General features: G+C 50.5%; 3 protein-coding genes across 3 annotated transcripts; all 3 read left to right on the top strand.

Annotated features, from left to right (window-relative positions):
* Positions 1–3,596: 3,596 nt before the first annotated feature.
* FIBRA_03099 (uncharacterized protein) lies at positions 3,597–4,397 on the top strand (the record flags this gene model as incomplete). Its single annotated transcript, XM_012324944.1, has 4 exons — positions 3,597–3,609; positions 3,801–4,010; positions 4,082–4,290; positions 4,350–4,397. The coding sequence occupies 4 exons, from the start codon at positions 3,597–3,599 to the stop codon at positions 4,395–4,397; spliced, it is 480 nt and encodes a 159-aa protein (XP_012180334.1).
* Positions 4,398–8,993: 4,596 nt separating this feature from the next.
* FIBRA_03098 (uncharacterized protein) lies at positions 8,994–11,033 on the top strand (the record flags this gene model as incomplete). The annotated part of the gene is made up of 10 exons (XM_012324943.1): positions 8,994–9,117; positions 9,168–9,218; positions 9,279–9,458; positions 9,511–9,668; positions 9,725–10,018; positions 10,074–10,223; positions 10,289–10,383; positions 10,439–10,662; positions 10,721–10,846; positions 10,906–11,033. 10 exons carry the CDS (start codon positions 8,994–8,996, stop codon positions 11,031–11,033), a joined length of 1,530 nt encoding a protein of 509 aa, XP_012180333.1.
* A 4,439-nt stretch (positions 11,034–15,472) lies between these two features.
* On the top strand, positions 15,473–16,807 carry FIBRA_03097 (uncharacterized protein; the record flags this gene model as incomplete). Its single annotated transcript, XM_012324942.1, has 3 exons — positions 15,473–15,911; positions 15,980–15,993; positions 16,055–16,807. The coding sequence occupies 3 exons, from the start codon at positions 15,473–15,475 to the stop codon at positions 16,805–16,807; spliced, it is 1,206 nt and encodes a 401-aa protein (XP_012180332.1).

Raw genomic sequence — 16,807 nt, 5'->3', positions numbered from 1 at the left:
TTAGTAGGTTTTATGAGTACGGCCGAGTGGTAGACCGAGTGTAGTGCCAAGATCATGGGGGGAATTCGCGTGAGTCCTTAAGCTCAAGTCGTATCGGATCCAGGCTTGTCGCAAGATCATGAGTGCTACATTCCCGGGCCCGTCGGACGTTGACCGGCGCCTGCTTATCCGGCGCCATTTCCTTATTTGGCTATTGCGCGCCTGCCAGTGGCGGGCCGACGCGCCGCTCTGCTCGAGCTCCGAGCTCGAGCAGAGGGTACTACTGCCTGGCAGTACCAATGATGTTTATTTCGACTTGTCGATTGCTTCCGCCTCGCTAAAAATTGAAGCTTTTTGCCTTATGGCGTCCTTGAGATGTGCTCGACACCATCACGACCGAAACCAGAGCTGAGAGAAGTCTGAAGTTAGGTCCTCCTTGGGCGCGGGTATCCAATCGAAGAACGCAACAGGATGTACAAATGAAAATTATAACGATCATGCCAGAGTACTTTCAGACTGCGACAGAAGACTGGCGGTGGCCTCCTGCGCTGAAACATGCGGCTACAGTACCGTACGTTTCCAGAGAAGATGCGCCAGGACTCCGAGCACCATTCAACTCCGGGACATGAGTCGAATCGCTTTTAAAATAGCATGCAGTCGAACCTTACTTCATATAGCAATGGAATGCAAAAACCGTCTTCAGCCGGGCGCACCGGGGGATTCGCCTGTTCCAGGGATCTACGCTGCATCTCGACGAGCAAATTGGAGTGATTTTGAACGTTCTGACGACAGAGTAGGTAGATATCTACATAAATGGTCATCTGCAAAATCTCGCAAGTGGGAAGTCGACACGTCGGTCATGATTTGTATACTTCCCCGACGCAGCTACAGATATGCATAGATGTCAGGGATACGATGTCAGGGATACTTGAGCGGTCGTTGAGGGTGAAATAAATGAGAGAAGGATACATCAGGGCGTGGATGGAGTAGCAGTACCATAATGGACAAGAGCAGATCGATACCACCACGGTGGAGGAAGTCACAAGTCCGCGGGGCCGAGCAATTGTGAAATTGAAGTCAATAGCTGACTTTTCATCTCCACACTCATCAAACAAAGACGAGGGATCTAGGATATGAGTGAGTATTGGTAGAATCAATGTGGAATTTGGAGCCAATGCACTGTACGCGCGATTATTCACTCACACAAGCCGTCCACTGACATGCAGTGCAGGAAATTCTGACGAAAGTTGATGCGCTAAGGAATCCTCAGAGATCACATCCATCGCTTAGCTCTGCGGAACCCGAGAGAGAAGGTGAAAAGTGATCTTTTGCAGGAAGGGATTTTGACGATAAGAGAGAGTCTGGTCAAGTAATGCATAGGAGTCTTGGCCGACTTGATCAAGCTTGTCCTGGACAGCTGACGATGACGCTGTGTCATAGAACGCTGAGGTGAATTTGACCTCGATCAGCTTAGAAAGCGACGTGAGAGACAAAACGTCTGCTGCCCTGGTCAAGCCTTGGAGATAACGGAACGCAAATGACAGGACACGCAGGTTGATAGTTGGCGCGAGATCGATTGATGAATATGAGAGAACATTCGGAAGACGTCAATTAACATCGCACTGTATTATCGACAAACAACGTTGGTGACGGACCTCTGTCGGAAATATAATCCATCATGTTGATTTGCAGGAACAGGAACGACTCAGCGAAAATAGCAATCAGCTCCGGGCACTCCTTCATCCCGTCCACATAGCAGGTGAGATGACAAAGGCGCGCATCGATCAACGCAAGGAAGCCGACAACATCACCGCTGTCCGACACCTCGACAGTATTGAGTCGGAGGGGACGTTACTCCCAGACTCTGCCCGTAACATCGTAGTGCTTCTCGAAGCCCACCTGATAGCACATAAGGGAGGAGAGGCGGGGGAGTACACGCACAAGCCGGCCAAGAACCAAACCAGAAGGAAATGTCACTTCGGAGAGCTCGCGCACTTTGACCGATCCGAATACGAAAGTCACATGGATGAAGATTTGCGCGTGTAACTGCTCGGTTTCCCAGTCGAAACCAATGCGTCTGAGCCACTCGACGCGGGGCAACTTCTGTGCCATGCACACAGCAAACGTCCCAAGGTGCCGATAGATTTGTATGGTCCGTGCCACTTGAATGAGACCGTCTTGATGGCACGGCATCGCTCAGGATTTTTGTTCAGTGTGTTGATGAGACGATACACCTGCCTTTTGTCCGTGTGCCACACATACAGCATCTCGTTGTCACGAAAGTGGCATCGGTCATACCACCCTCCACACAACTTCCCCAATTCTGACAGTCAGAATTCGCGCATTTGGGGCTCCAGTTGTCCGCCAGATGGTCAATCACCTCCCACCACAGTTCGATCGGAAGCTGGATAGAATGCTCTTGAGGCTTGTCAAGTTCCGCTGCGGTAGTCTTTTTTTCATGGACTCGGAGGATTCGGCTTTGCTGTCTATCCCTGCAAAGTCCAGCCACGATGCAGATTGTGACGGTCGCACGCACTCACTGTCTCTATTTCTACTCTCTCTTTCCTGAACTTCTAGCCCAGTTGGCGATTCGTCATTTGGTACATCGGTGAGGGATAATAGGGTCTCAGGTCGAGACGGCATGGTGGGCGAGAGAGGTACGGCGCGTTAGATACCCCGTCCTTGCGATATATACCAGGATAGACCTCGGTAGCACGTATGATAAGTATCGCGCTGAGCCTAATTTATATAAACAGGATGCTAGAAGCGCCTACCATCTACGCACCCATACGTGTTACGCCCGCATCATCGTCACAAGACTCGCTGCGCAAACAAGGCCCGAATCATCCGTTCGCTTCAGAGAATTAGGACAGAAGCCCATCAATATGATCTGGACACAGCATGGCCATGAGCGCATATACCTGTATTTTGATACGCAATCACCAAGGGGGAGCAGTTTCTGAAAAGGTGGGGTCATAAGACGTACCGCCATTTCAGCGATCTTCGAAGCATCTTGCAAGGCGTCGCGATATTATGGAGATTGGACTATGATCTCGCTGCCTGTACCAGTGGTACCACCTCAATGGCCCAAATATGCACACAACGCCAGCCAGTCATACTTCAATGATTGCCTCGTAGATGATTCCTTCTTGCAGAATCGCACAAATCGAGGCCTCTGACTAGTATTGTCAAGTGCAAAGACCCATTGGGAAGCTGCAGTGGTCCAGTACCCACAAATTGATGCATACACTCGTCATTTCCGTCGAACACGAGCCCATGTCATAGCGTATGGCAAACTAGTAGCCCATATTGAACATGCTGTGAAGGAATGAAGCAATCGTTTGCATGAGAATTTCGCGTCCAGGAATCGATACACGGATAGGCATGTTCGAGATATGTACTATAGCTGAATTCTCAAAGAAGTAAGACGAAGCTAGCACCCAGAAACCTCGGTTCAAGCAGGGCAAGAACCCGATAAGCGCCTACCTCGACGCTCCGCTTACGGAAAGTTCCGATATACTGTATAGTTCCATCGGCAGGGCTCGGCATGAAACTTTGCTTTCAGGCTAGGGCCACCGACAGCAGTAGTAGCGGCAACACCTCAAGACTCCAACAAAATGTCTAAACGCGGTGAGTGGGCGAATCCCTTCGGTTCGATTGAAGCCTGTGGATATTCAATCGAATTGCTCAATCGAAATTCCTCGTCTGCGCGCGACTGACTTATCTTTGTGATTTAGGTTCGTATATCCTGCTATTTGTGTGCTCGATTTGCAGGCTATTCTAACATGTACCGTATTTCTCCTCGACGAATATTCTTGCAGGCGCGGGTGCATCTGGAAACAAGTTCCGTCTCACTCTCGGTCTACCCACGGGTGCCGTCCTCAACTGTGCAGACAACAGCGGCGCAAAGTCCCTCTTCGTGATCGAAGCATTTGGCACGGGTTCGCACCTTAACCGGCTGCCGGATGCTGGTGTTGGCGACATGGTCGTTGCATCGGTGAAGAAGGGTAAGCCGGAGCTGAGGAAGAAGAGTGAGTAGTCGATTAACTGTGCCCCGCGAGACACGCCCGCGTCTTTTATATGCTGATTTCAAAACTTTTAGCCATGCCTGTTGTTGTTGTCCGACAGCGCAAGTCATGGCGTCGGAGAGAGGGTTTAGTCCTCTATTTCGAGGTGCATGCCAATCTATTTTCGCACATCTCACTTGTTTACGCAAGGATCTTCAAAATTCAGGACAATGCGGGTGTTATCGTCAACCCCAAGGGTGAGATGAAGGGATCAGCAATCACAGGGCCAGTAGCAAAAGAATGCGTGCGTGAATCGCTGTGCGCGGTGCTAAATAGGAGCCATACTAATTTTTGGTTTTCCAGGCGGATCTCTGGCCGCGTATTGCATCAAACGCGGGTACTGTTGTATGAGCGTCGTCATTATCTGTTCCATGCATTGTATCATATACTACTATGACTATGACTGCAATCGCGTGCACATTTCTCATGGTCTCTTTAGCGAGTGAAATTGCATGAACATCCAGTGCCCAGAGTCACGATAGTCTGTACGATCCTGTATGCAACTGGAGCGTATACTTTCTTGCATCTACTGGTAAACCTACTAGTTTACCACCGGCGATTCTTTTGGGAATGTACAGTATGTACGTCAACAATCGCACCTATGGTAAAATTCCCATCGGTCTCGGTATCCCAGGACATAAAGAAGACATGGTTCGGGAATATATTCTCAGACCATATCTTCTTTAGGAGAATGCTGTGCTTCACAGATATCGCAGACAAGACCTAGTTTCCCAGACACTTGTTGTGCAATACGGTCTCAGGGTGCGGATGCCGCAAGGCATGCTTAAGCAGGGAATCTGCCAACTAGGACGGCAGCAGCCTCATGATTGAATCTGCATCGCGACAATGCCTATATTATCCGCGGACGAGGCTTCATGCATGGTAGGTAGATACTCGATAGGCCGTGCAGGAATGGTAATAGTCCAAAACAGGCCAGCGGGCATTAGCTAGGATATGCAAACACTAATCCCGAGAAATATCGAAGTCAAATCGGCCGGCCGGCCTATTAAATACCCACGTACGACAAGCTTGGTGGGAAATGTTGTCCTCGTTTTCGTTCGTCTGGATGAATGAACAAGTTGGGACGGGTTGACCTCGGATGTGGGGAAATCGAGCAGAGCCTGAATATCAGTGTGTCAATCGACAGCGGGCGCCCATCGCTGACATATCTCTACCCATCATCCTTGTCGCACTGTAGAAGTTCCAGACGAGCGACTCGGGCGAGGCAGCAAGGGAATGGAGATAGCAGAGTGAGCGTGTCCTGGAAGAACAGCAAAATGGCAGCGTGGTCCATGAACAACACTCACCAGCCGCCTTCTATGACATTAGCATATGATGAGCCACCGACATGAAAGAACGTTCGTTGATCGGCTATACTTGTCAAAACCTCCATTGTCCACAATCATACGGCCGCCGTCACACATAGCGCAGAAATTTCACTTTGGGGTGTGGCCGCCGCGAGCAATATCCGAATTTCCGTACGACTCTGCGAACGACCCATCGGCAGAGAAAATCGCCAGACTTCTGGTAGCGATATGGTGCAAGCGTGTGAGAACGAGAGAGGACGAGCCAGCGAGTACTCGTTCCGACGTCTGTTTCTAGAGCTGCGGATGGCGCCATGCGAGCGCCCGGGACAATCTCCTGCCGTGCACCGCACATCCCCTAACGATCGTGGTAGACTTTCTACGCAAGAGAGTAAGTTAACGACGGCGGTGAGAATGGGGTTTTCGGCTGGCAGACCTTGTGAGGTCGTCAACGCCCACGTTGATCGAAATGGACATCGAGTGAGCTTATGGAGGACACGCCATGTCGTGTCTCGACTGTAGCATGGTCTATGTCATAGGGATTAGGGTAAACTTTGAATCGTTGAGATATGGTAGACCTTCGCATTTTCGGTTATATTATATTATGTGTGAGCTGCGTGACCTACGGTATTCAGTAGAGCACACAGTGATGAGCAGAATACTCACTAGGCCTCAAAATCTCGACATTCGGCGGGTCCAAACCTGCACCTGCACATGAACAATGAGCATATAAGAAATTGCGTTCCTACTATTGAGCTTGAGAGGAGGAAAATCACTCCATTGCGCATTTCAGAAACAAGAAAACAATCATTTATGATGAAAAGTCAGGAATGCTAGGTAAGAGCATTCTGGCTAAGGAAGGTGTCTGCGGGCTGTGGCCGTAGTATTCCCATCCGGGACGGGTTGCTAATATCCTCACGTCTAACTTGCACGAGGTCAGAATACGCATAAAGTTGAGTCTACCATAATCGGGCCAGATTCTGAAATACACCGCGGGTGTTTGCGAGCTTTGCAAAGCAGCGGGGAGATACGAAGAGAGAAGGACAGCCTGGGTCGGGCCTATGGTACGAAGATTGACCAGACATAACTAGTCAAGGAAGTAGATCAACCTAGCCACTAATAGGTTCTAGCTCATCTTTGTCACATTGAGATAACAAGCATGCGGCGCGGGCACCTGAGCACGTAACACGATTTTGGTAGTCAAAAGAACAACTGGGGCATCCTATGTAGTCAGCACTTTACTTCTGCGCATGCACAAACCTTCGAAACTTGCTAAGCACTACACTAGAAGTGGTGATATCTTCTAGGCACTCTTCCAGTCGAAGTGGTTACTGAAGGACCATTCCATATTCATTGAGGGAAGCTGAGTGGTATGATGATACATGACTTGCTTGACCGAGAGGAGCGTACGTTGTGGAACCGTTCAGACCTATGATGTTATAGTAAGCAGCACATTACAGTAACGTCGTCCGTTCAATTCGTTTGTAATATCACGTGATATCATATCCATGTGCGATCATTGTGACAAAGGCGAAGGCGTGACACTAACGCGAATTGCAGGTCCTCGTTCCACCATCATCAACGTTTGCGCACGTCTCTGGGCCGTGCGGGTTGCCTCTGCTTACATCTCACATGTGCTGACTACTCTGGTCAGGCCACTTGTCTATCAGGCTGTTGCATAGTTGGCCCGTTGGTATCTGATGACTTGGCGATATTGCTATTCGCAGAACTGAAAATTTTGCAGATCATGGGCGTCGGGCTAGGAATGTGATTCATGTATGTTTGACTTACCTGCATCAATCTTCGACAACGTGCTGACTGAAATTACGCTTCTGAATAACAGGGCGAAAGCAACGACGAGCGTGGCGAAATTTTTCGCCTGACCTCTGATCATAAGCGGAATTCCGACTTCAGCGCTGAGGGATCACTGCAGTTCAACGTCTCCACTGTAATACTGTTTGAGCTCCGTTTGAGAGCATGTATGTACATGCCTATGGTTCATGTCGCTCCTTGTGCGACAAATTCAGTCTTCATCTTTATTTTGCGTATGCTGATATGACGTAGACGCAGTGGGTCAGCCTTCTCCCGCACCTTGCTCCTCGGCGGCACTGTCTGGGCCAACTTTATATTGTGCCTGTGATGAGTGCATCTGCTCTGGACGATTGATTAGAGCGTGCCCCGTCGATTCTATTCGTTTCAATTCAGAACACGAATGCCGCGGAATGCCACTCGCTGCCCGGTCCCGACACCCGTGGGCTAGTCTCTCAGGCTCGGACGACACACCGTGGATGCATGCTATCCAGATTCTTCTCGTGTTCCGTGCGTTATCGTGCATCGCCATCGCGGCCCGCTTCTCTTCTCGTCAGGTTATCGTGCTTCCTGCCGCATCGTCCTGAACCCCTCTACTCGATCTAACTAGGAGACACAGGATGCGTTTCTGGTGTATCTTTGTTGCTGTGATCTGGATTCAGGTCGTCCTGTTTGTAATCGTTTCGTGACCTGACTGAGTGGTATTTCACGTATCCTTTATCGCGGGATCTTGCGACTGATACAGGTGCTAATAGCAAATTGATTGTTGTATTGTTCCTTCGGACGTTATTCTGCTGGTGTGACAGGCGCCCTTTTGAATGTGCGAAGGCTGCAGGGCCATCCTCCTAGCCATCGATAGAAAGGATAGAAAGATGTGCCGAATGTGATGCAATTCTTCGCCATTGATAGTCACTTCACATTGCTGCCTCGCACTCACCTGTTCACTGGTGTTGTTCAGGTGGTCTATTTGACGCATTATTTCTCTATTTAGGACGATCCGATTACCAGCCCTCATGACCAGGACAAATGCCCTGTGATGCAAGTTGGAGCACATTTAGATTCCGCGGTGGATATCGGGCGTGCGCTTCTGCGATCAATTTTTTGGATCTCTCCTCGCAGTCAAGCATCTCGCCTGGACACGCGTGGGAGGCGTGCGCACTGAACCTCCCGTTTCAGTTCTATGTTCAGCTTGCGCTCGAATCCAGGTCACATCACAGTAATCTGATTATGCTGGTATGCAGGCTCCGTGACACTGACTCACACCTAACGTTGCCCCCAAGATCAAAAATAGGATAGGGAGGTGTCCGTGACATGGCCGGGGATGAGACCCGTTCCGGTCCCCTATACGTTCTCGGTTGTTGGCTTTTGCGGATATGGCGGGAGTTAACTATGGGGCTGGTTTTGCGAATTGCTCCGGTGAGTACGCTGAGATGTGCCTCTAAACAGGGCCTAGCTGACCCTAGCCTCGGGCTGATGGGTTCAACAGAACCATGAGAGTGTGGCAAAAGAACTTGACTGCCTGGAACAGATCAGTGCGTAGTTGCAATTCATCGTGCGATGAGAGGTTGCTGAATCATGGCCACGTGACGGCTTCTCAGCGGGTCACATCTGAACTTAGTCAAAGAATCCAATGCAAGGAAACCACTACCGAGTCCAGCTGACAATCCGTTCTTGGCTGGTCTCTCGCCGGAGATCACATTCTCTCGTGAGGAAATGCATGGGACGCCCGCCGCACTACAAATAGGTTCCCACCTGCCTCTCTCTTTCCTCGTCTTTCCCTCTTCCGTATCGACCGACTATCCTCCATTGACGCGCGAAGAGTAGCATCAACGCCATGCCATCCAAACAAGTCTTCGCATCTCAAGACGGCGCGGTCTATACCACCTCCACTGGCGCACCTGTTGCTCAGCCTTATGCCGCGGAGCGTGTCGGGAGCGTTGGTCCCCTCCTTCTCCAAGGTCCACATCTCTCTTAATCTCCTTGTTGAATGATGCTCACGTACATGTAGATTTCCACCACATTGACCTCCTTGCCCACTTCGATCGTGAGCGTATCCCTGGTGCGTATCATCATACCTGTTATTCTTCTGTTTATGATCTTACGATCTGATTATTAACAGAGCGTGTCGTCCACGCCAAGGGTGCCGGTGCGCATGGTTATTTCGAGGTGACGCACGACATTACCGAACTGTCTTGCGCATCGCTCTTCTCCAAGGTTGGCAACAAGGCTCGTGCCACCGTCCGATTCTCTACCGTCGGTGGTGAGGCAGGATCAGCGGACAGTGCTCGTGACCCTCGAGGTTAGTACGCTGAACGACTTTGTATCCCTAATCCGATCTTTATTGTTTACAGGTTTCGCAATCAAAATCAAAACTGATGAGGGTAACTTGGATTGGGTATTCAACAACACGCCTGTTTTCTTCATCAGGGACCCCGCCAAGTTCCCTCACTTTATCCACACACAGAAGCGTGACCCCCAGACCCACTTGAAGGATGCTGACATGTTCTGGGTCAGCTCGCTTTACCGGTGATGTTTATTTTTGTAGACTGATCCGTATTGTTTTAGGACTATCTGTCGCAGAACCCTGAGTCCATCCACCAAGTTATGACCCTATTCTCCGACCGCGGGCACCCAGATGGTTACCACAATATGCACGGATACTCTGGCCACACCTACAAGTTCGTCAACAAGGAAGGAAAATTCCACTACGTCCAGATTCACCTTATCAAAGACGGCGGAGCGAAGTCATTGACGGAGCCTGAGGCTGGCAAGTTGGCCGGTGAAAACCCCGACTATGGTATTCAGTCGTTGTTCGAGACCATCGAGGCTGGCAACTTCCCGTCCTGGACTGTCTATGTGGTATGTATCAAGTTCGTCGAATAGGTGGAGTAATGCGGGCTTACACTTACCGCAGCAAACTATGACGCCAGAGCAGGCTGAAAAGTTCCGCTACAACATTCTTGACCTGACGAAGGTCTGGCCGCACAAGGACTACCCGATGCGACCTTTCGGCAAGCTCGTGCTGAACGAGAACCCACAGAACTACTTTGCCGAGATTGAGCAGGTGATGTGTACTCGTGACTGGGCTCTGACAACCATGGCGCTAACTTTGTGTTTGATATCGGACAGGCCGCGTTTTCGCCTTCCCACAGCGTTCCCGGTATCGAGCCCTCTGCCGACCCCGTCCTTCAATCCCGTCTCTTCTCGTACCCCGACACCCACAGGTAACCACCATTGAGGTTGTCTCATTTTTGTTAATATACTGAACTCTGGTAACAGACATCGTCTCGGCACCAACTACAACCAGCTTCCGGTCAACGCACCGATTGCACCCGTCGCGAACTTCCAGCGCGGTGGTGCGATGACGTTCGTCAGCCAGGGAGCCCGCCCGAATTATCAAAGCAGTTTGGTGCCTCTCAAGTACAAGCCCAAGCCGTACCAGGATGTCAAGCACGAGATCTGGCTCGGCCACGCTAATGTCGATCTCAGCTTCGTGACTGAGCGTAAGTTGAATTGTATTGACTCTGGGCTGCTCTTTGCTGACGTAGGGCTTGCATGTAGTTGACTTCGAGCAGCCTCGCGCGCTCTATCAGAAGGTCTTCAGCGACACCGACCGGGATCACCTCGTCCACAACGTCGTTGTCCACCTCAAGAACGCGAAGAGCAAGGAAGTTAAGGACAGGACGCGTACGTATTCTCACAGCGACATCCTGCGTCAGCGTAGAATTGACTTTGCGTTATTATAGTGTCGGTGTTCGCCGCCGTTGACCAGAGCCTCTCAGACCGCATTGCCAGTGGCATTGGTTCCTCTCCCGTTGCGCCCTTGAAGGTCGCTCCCGCTTCCGAAGCTATCCGTTTCAAGGCGTTCGCATGAGCAATGGCTGGTGTTAGGTGTTCGTCATCAGGCTCGGGGCTCTAGATGTGCTTCTCAAGATGTATCATGACCAATTCAAGTATACACTTTCATGTGTTGTATTCCAGGCAAAAATGACATTACGACCGATTTGTTCCCTCTTCGCTCACTACCGTGTATACAGTTTGCATGTGGGTTAGATAAGTGGGCTCTGCGGAAGCGCACGTTAGTGCCCACTGTCCTGCGCATGACGTTGACTGGTACCGATTGCCCAGGATATTGTTCTTTCCTGGGGCCCTGTCAAGCTATACTTGCAAGCGACGATTTCCTGTGAGAATTTTGAGTCAGCACAGGGGAGAAGAGGGGAACTTCTGCCTATGGTTCGACGCGCTTCATCCAACTACTCTCACGTCCTGCCTCAAGAGGTCCAAGGTGAGCATGATCCGATAGCTTCTTCGCGCGCCGGGTGCTGTCTGCCATTCAACTTCACATTTAATTTATGACGTCTATGGCGACAACAAGATCTCGCAGATTGGTCTGCTATCTATGTACATATGTTGCATAACGTATGTCCTTCGATATCGCCCATCCACCTGCGGTAGCAACACACGCGGATTTAATAAGTTACACTAGCCTTTGAGTATGTAAGTTATATTTTGCCTTCTGTCCTGGATATCCACGATTATTACTTCTGAAATCATCTCTTGCAAGTTCAGGCACGCCTCCCTGTCACTTTACACAATTAGGACGCTTCGACATGTTCTCGAGATCCTGGCGTTCCGGCGTATTGCACCGTAGTGCCTATCCTGAATGAGCTCTCTCACACACTTGTTTTCTGATAGATACTCACAGATAGTTTCATGTGATTAAGATATCGGCTGAACGCTTGGGCATCGGCCACATATCTGAGGCGGGAATGCCAAGTCGGAATGAAGATCCTGCGCGAAATCTGGAGCCCAGATGCCCAGCGCGATTAATGGCATTGGTGTCTGCAGTACCATGTCGACTTTGCCATTATAGCCTGAATCCTTCTATTGACGATAGTAGTACCAAGCGGCTGCTTCGGTTCGTTTGTCCATCCAAGCGCTTCCAATAACTTTCGTCTTTGTTCACAACCTGAGAACCTTCGCGATTTCTTATGGCCTCGAGGCACAAGCTTCATGCGGGAGGCCACGGGTTTACGATTGAGCAGGCCATCGTACTCATTCCTCAGAGTTGATGCGTTTTCCACCATGTCGAATACCAAAGGGCCTGCGAGATGGCTAGTCACTGGCAGGTGTCGCGCGCTCCACGGCGACGACCGAACAATCGTAGAATCGCACCAGTGTTGGTTTGCATTTGTACGTCTTTTTTGGTGTTATTGGTGTGATCGTTAACGCGACGTACGTTTTAATTTGGAATCCTGTCGGTCAGATCCCCGCGCCCAAGACCCAGAACGGAGGACCCACGTCGAACCTCTCTGGATCCAGCCGTGATGCATCGAGTACGTGCTGAGGACGCTGTAGGGAGGCAAGTGAGACTAGCAGAAGTAATAGACAAGGAAGATCACAAACATGGCAAGTAAAGGAGCGGCGCGGCGTGTCGGTGGCGATGACCAAGGAAGCAAAAGGTGGCGGGTCAGCAAGCAACTCCTTCCTCTGCCTCCTCCATCATGACCCCCTACATTCCCTGAGCCTTACTTCTCTTCTTTGTCTCATCCACCTATTTCTCCCTTTGTTAATACAATCATCCTCATGCAGCACATTTTGACTGATCAGTCCGCACACGTGTACTAGAAGCAGAACTACGCACGAGTCCTCGTTCGAATGGAACACTCATCGGAGTGTGGCACGAGACTGGATCCGATACGACCTTCAGGCAGTGTGCGATTTCAGCATCCTACCTACATAAAGTATAATAAACAATGCGCGGTGGAGCAGGTTGTGCAATCCGATATATATCGCAAGCAACGGGCACTTAAGGTGCTGTGCATTTTCCTCTCGCCCACTACCGTCTAAGCCTCCGATCCCATCTCTCACCAGTCCATCACACGACGAATCGCCGACTGAGCTAGAAGTTAAGGCAAGGGAAATATGTGGTGGAAATACAGATAGTGAGTGGATGTGACAATGTGACAGTTACAGTGTGTCTGATGGCTGGACCTTGCAGCGGCAGACGGCGGAGCCTTCGTCTCTGTGGCAAAGATTACTCCGGCGGAAGTCTACAGGTCCCCTGAGCATTCCCTCCAGCTTCCGATATTGTTATGGGAGAAGGTGATTGACTATCTGGCGGACTACTGGTGGACAATGACATGCAGGATGGAGGCCGGATACGAGAGTTGGAGAAGGTGTGTTGGGGATGGCATGCCTGATGCCGCTTTCATGGCCAGGAGACGTTGTATGTGTGGGATTTGACCAAACTGCAGGTGTATCGCCTGATCAAAACGCTGGCTGAGGACCCTGAGTGATGCCGTGCCATCAAGACGGTCTCATTCAATCTGCAATACGGGTCGGTTGCCATCTTTGGGACGTTTGTTGTGTGCATGGCACAGAAACTGTCCCGAGTCAAACAACTCAGACTCGTTCGCTTCATTTGGAAAACTGAGCAGTTGTATGCGCAGGTCTTCATCCATGCGGCTCTCGCCTTCGAGTCGATCAAAATGCTCGAGCTCTCCAATATTAAATTCCCTTATGGTTTGCTTTTGGGCGGCTTCTCCGTGCGCTCCCCCGTCTCTCCCCCCTCAAATGCTGTTACGTGTACTAGATAAGTATTGCAATGTTCCGGGCAGAATCTGGGTGCAGCATCCCACCCGACTCGACACCACCGATCTTAGTGTGTGCGATGACGTCTTTTACTTCCTTGTCATGATCGCCGCACACTTCTACAACCTTTCCTGCTATGAGGACGGGCTGGAGATGTGCTCGGAGCTGCTCCCTGTGACCACCAAGCCGCTCTCGTCCTTGCTCTTCAAGCTACTGTTAGATAAATTCGGTGAAGGCACGTCGCCAAGGTTGTTCGTTGAGGACACAGTGCGACGGCACCTATCGTCTTTTGTATGTTCTCTCAGTGTTTCAAATCGATCGCACGCTGGCTTGCAATCTGTGCGTCCTGTCGTTCACTTTTCAGTTCAAAGACTTGGCCAGGGCGGCCGATGTAGTGTCTCGCGCGTCTCTTCCTCGGCGGATGGAGTTCAGGTTCATTTCAAGTTCCACGTTCCAAGGTAGCACGCCAGCTGTCCGAGACGTACTTGATCAAGTCAACAATGATTCCTATGCATTGCTTTACCAGGCTCTTTCCGGCCGTTGATATCCCGCCCTACAAAAGGTCACTTTTGGCTCTTGCTCTCAAGTTATTCGCAGCAAGGTGATGAATGTGATACTCGAGGACTGCTGGGGGTGTCAGTTTGCGTCAGCGTTTCCCGCACTACATGCTAGTGGCCGGCTTGTGTGAGTAAATCACTGCATAAACCCCTCATTGGCTCCGAATTCGACATTGTTTATACTAGTATTCAGTCGCATTCCAGAGGCTCTGTGTTTATCTAGGTTAAAAATGAGTGGGAATGATAATCTACTTCAAGCTTCTGTTTCACAATTACTCCCGTGGACGTTTTGCTTTCTCCTCGTAGTGCCATCTTTCGTATGCGTCTGTGCTCGCTCCGGCAGATCCTTCTTTCCTGTACTCTCTGTCCATGCAGACGTACAGTCATTTCGGGGAAGCAACACATATGATGATCGATGTGCCGACTTCCAAAGTCCTAAACTTATACACCGTGGGGTCACGGCTCACGTATATTATTTCTATCATTTTTGCCTCTGGATTTCCTTCTAATCGACGCTAAGGGTCCTATGTGGTACTAGCTGGCAGCATCACAACTGGCAGATAAAAAAGTTAATTTACATTCTAATTGCCTATGTTTTTACGGCGATAAATGCATGTTGATACTAATCAACACGTATGTTGTTCACTTGACTCCACGTAGCCACTAAGCTAGTTCACCATGTACCCAAGGCCGCATTACGAAGGCTGTACAGTGTACACCAATCGGCGTGCGCAGCGCCGTCGAAGGCGTTAACGTTGGCGTTGGTGTCGAGACGCGACGGTACGTGATCGGCATAAATACTGAAACACCCGCCAGGCTTGACACGCTAACACCGCCTCCTTGGGCCACTCCTTAAAAAATAGGAGAGGGCTCAGGGCACCGATAGTTGCTACTCACCAATTCAACAAATATTTGAGTACTGCAGCAGAAGGACAAGGTTATGAACGGGGGCGATGAGTCTGTTAGGCTCAGTGAGTACTACTCCGGTGCGTTTCAGGCCCCGATCAAGTCAGATCAATTCTGCCTTGCTCTCAAACCACTTCGCTTACATGGCAATTTTGTTGCATATGGTACTGGGTGGACGACCGGAAACACGGCATCGACGGTGTATATATCATATTTACCCTATCATCCATGGCCCCTCTCAGCGCTGCTCCCCGCCATGTCGGACTTTTTCCGCTATCGCCACCAGCCCGTCAAGACGCTCTATTTAATCTATGCGGTCCTCTCTCTCTTTGTGCGCATACCGTACTGGACGCTCAGGAACCTTCATCCAGCATGGCGCCCTCGACGCTCGTGGTCTATATCGCGCGTGCTGTTGGTCAATCTCTACCGATTTTTTGGATACGCTGCTATGAATACGTCGGTCAGTGGGACGCACATCGACCCTAAAATTTTGGAACAAGAGGAGGGTGGAAAGTTTGGTCTCGTATGGATTGAGCCCAACCCCGACTTGATTATTGGGGAAATCAAAGAGACTGCAGAATTGAACGGAGTGCTCCCTATAAAGACCCCAGGGTTCTGGCACGGGCAAAGAGGATCCGATGGAAGACTAGGTCAAAGGGCAGGTCCGGACGAGAAAGTGATCTTCGAGATACATGGTCAGTAGTTTCCACTGACCGATATAACGATATATAAATAAATTTGATTCATTTATTTGTTCTCGTAGGTAGCGGATGGATAGTCAGTCTGATCCCCTCATCGCTGCATCATGATCCATGTGCTGAGCCTTGTCTCATTTCAGATGCAGAGCGCAGGTCCCAAAACGTTCTCCGCTTATTTCCTCAATCAGATGTTCAAACAGTGTAAGGGATACACCAGTGCTTTCCTAGTCGAGTATCGCAAGGCTGCGGGTCCTCCCCATCCTCCCAAAAACCCATTCCCTGCTGCCCTGATTGATGAGATCATGGGCTACAACTATCTCGTCAACATCGTCGGATTCAGGCCAGAAAACATCCTTGTCACGGGCGGATCGTCGGGCGGGAATCTCGCTCTCATGTTAGCCCGCTACCTTACCACCTATCGGTTTGAATCACTGCCTCCTCCCGGTGCGCTACTCCTCATCTCGCCCACCATGGACTGGGGCCGCACGCACCTTGGGCCTAATTCATCGATGGTGCGCAACGCACGGTCAGACATGGTTGCTGCGGTGATGAGGGGCTACTCTACTGCTGCAATTTTAGGATCTCTTCCCGCACGGGAGGCATGGGAGAATTCCTGGATATCGCCCGGCAGCGCTCTCCTTCCGGATGTGAAAGGCCGCTTCGCCAATCTCCCCCCTCTTCTCATAATCTCAGGAGAGGCCGAGATGACCTTAGATGGTATGAGGGCTGTCCGTGACCGCGTTATCGCGGACAATGGGGCAGATATGGTGACCTACATCGAATTTCCGGACGCAACACATTATACGTTGGCAAACGAATGGCACACGCCAGAGAGCACTGAAGGCTATGGTTTGATCGCCGAGTGGCTTGAGGGTCTCAATGCTTCCAAGTAG

Source organism: Fibroporia radiculosa (assembly GCF_000313525.1).
Source record: "Fibroporia radiculosa TFFH 294 genomic supercontigs, scaffold1595, whole genome shotgun sequence".
NCBI lineage: Eukaryota > Fungi > Basidiomycota > Agaricomycetes > Polyporales > Fibroporiaceae > Fibroporia > Fibroporia radiculosa.
This window is presented reverse-complemented; position numbering and strand designations above follow the sequence as displayed.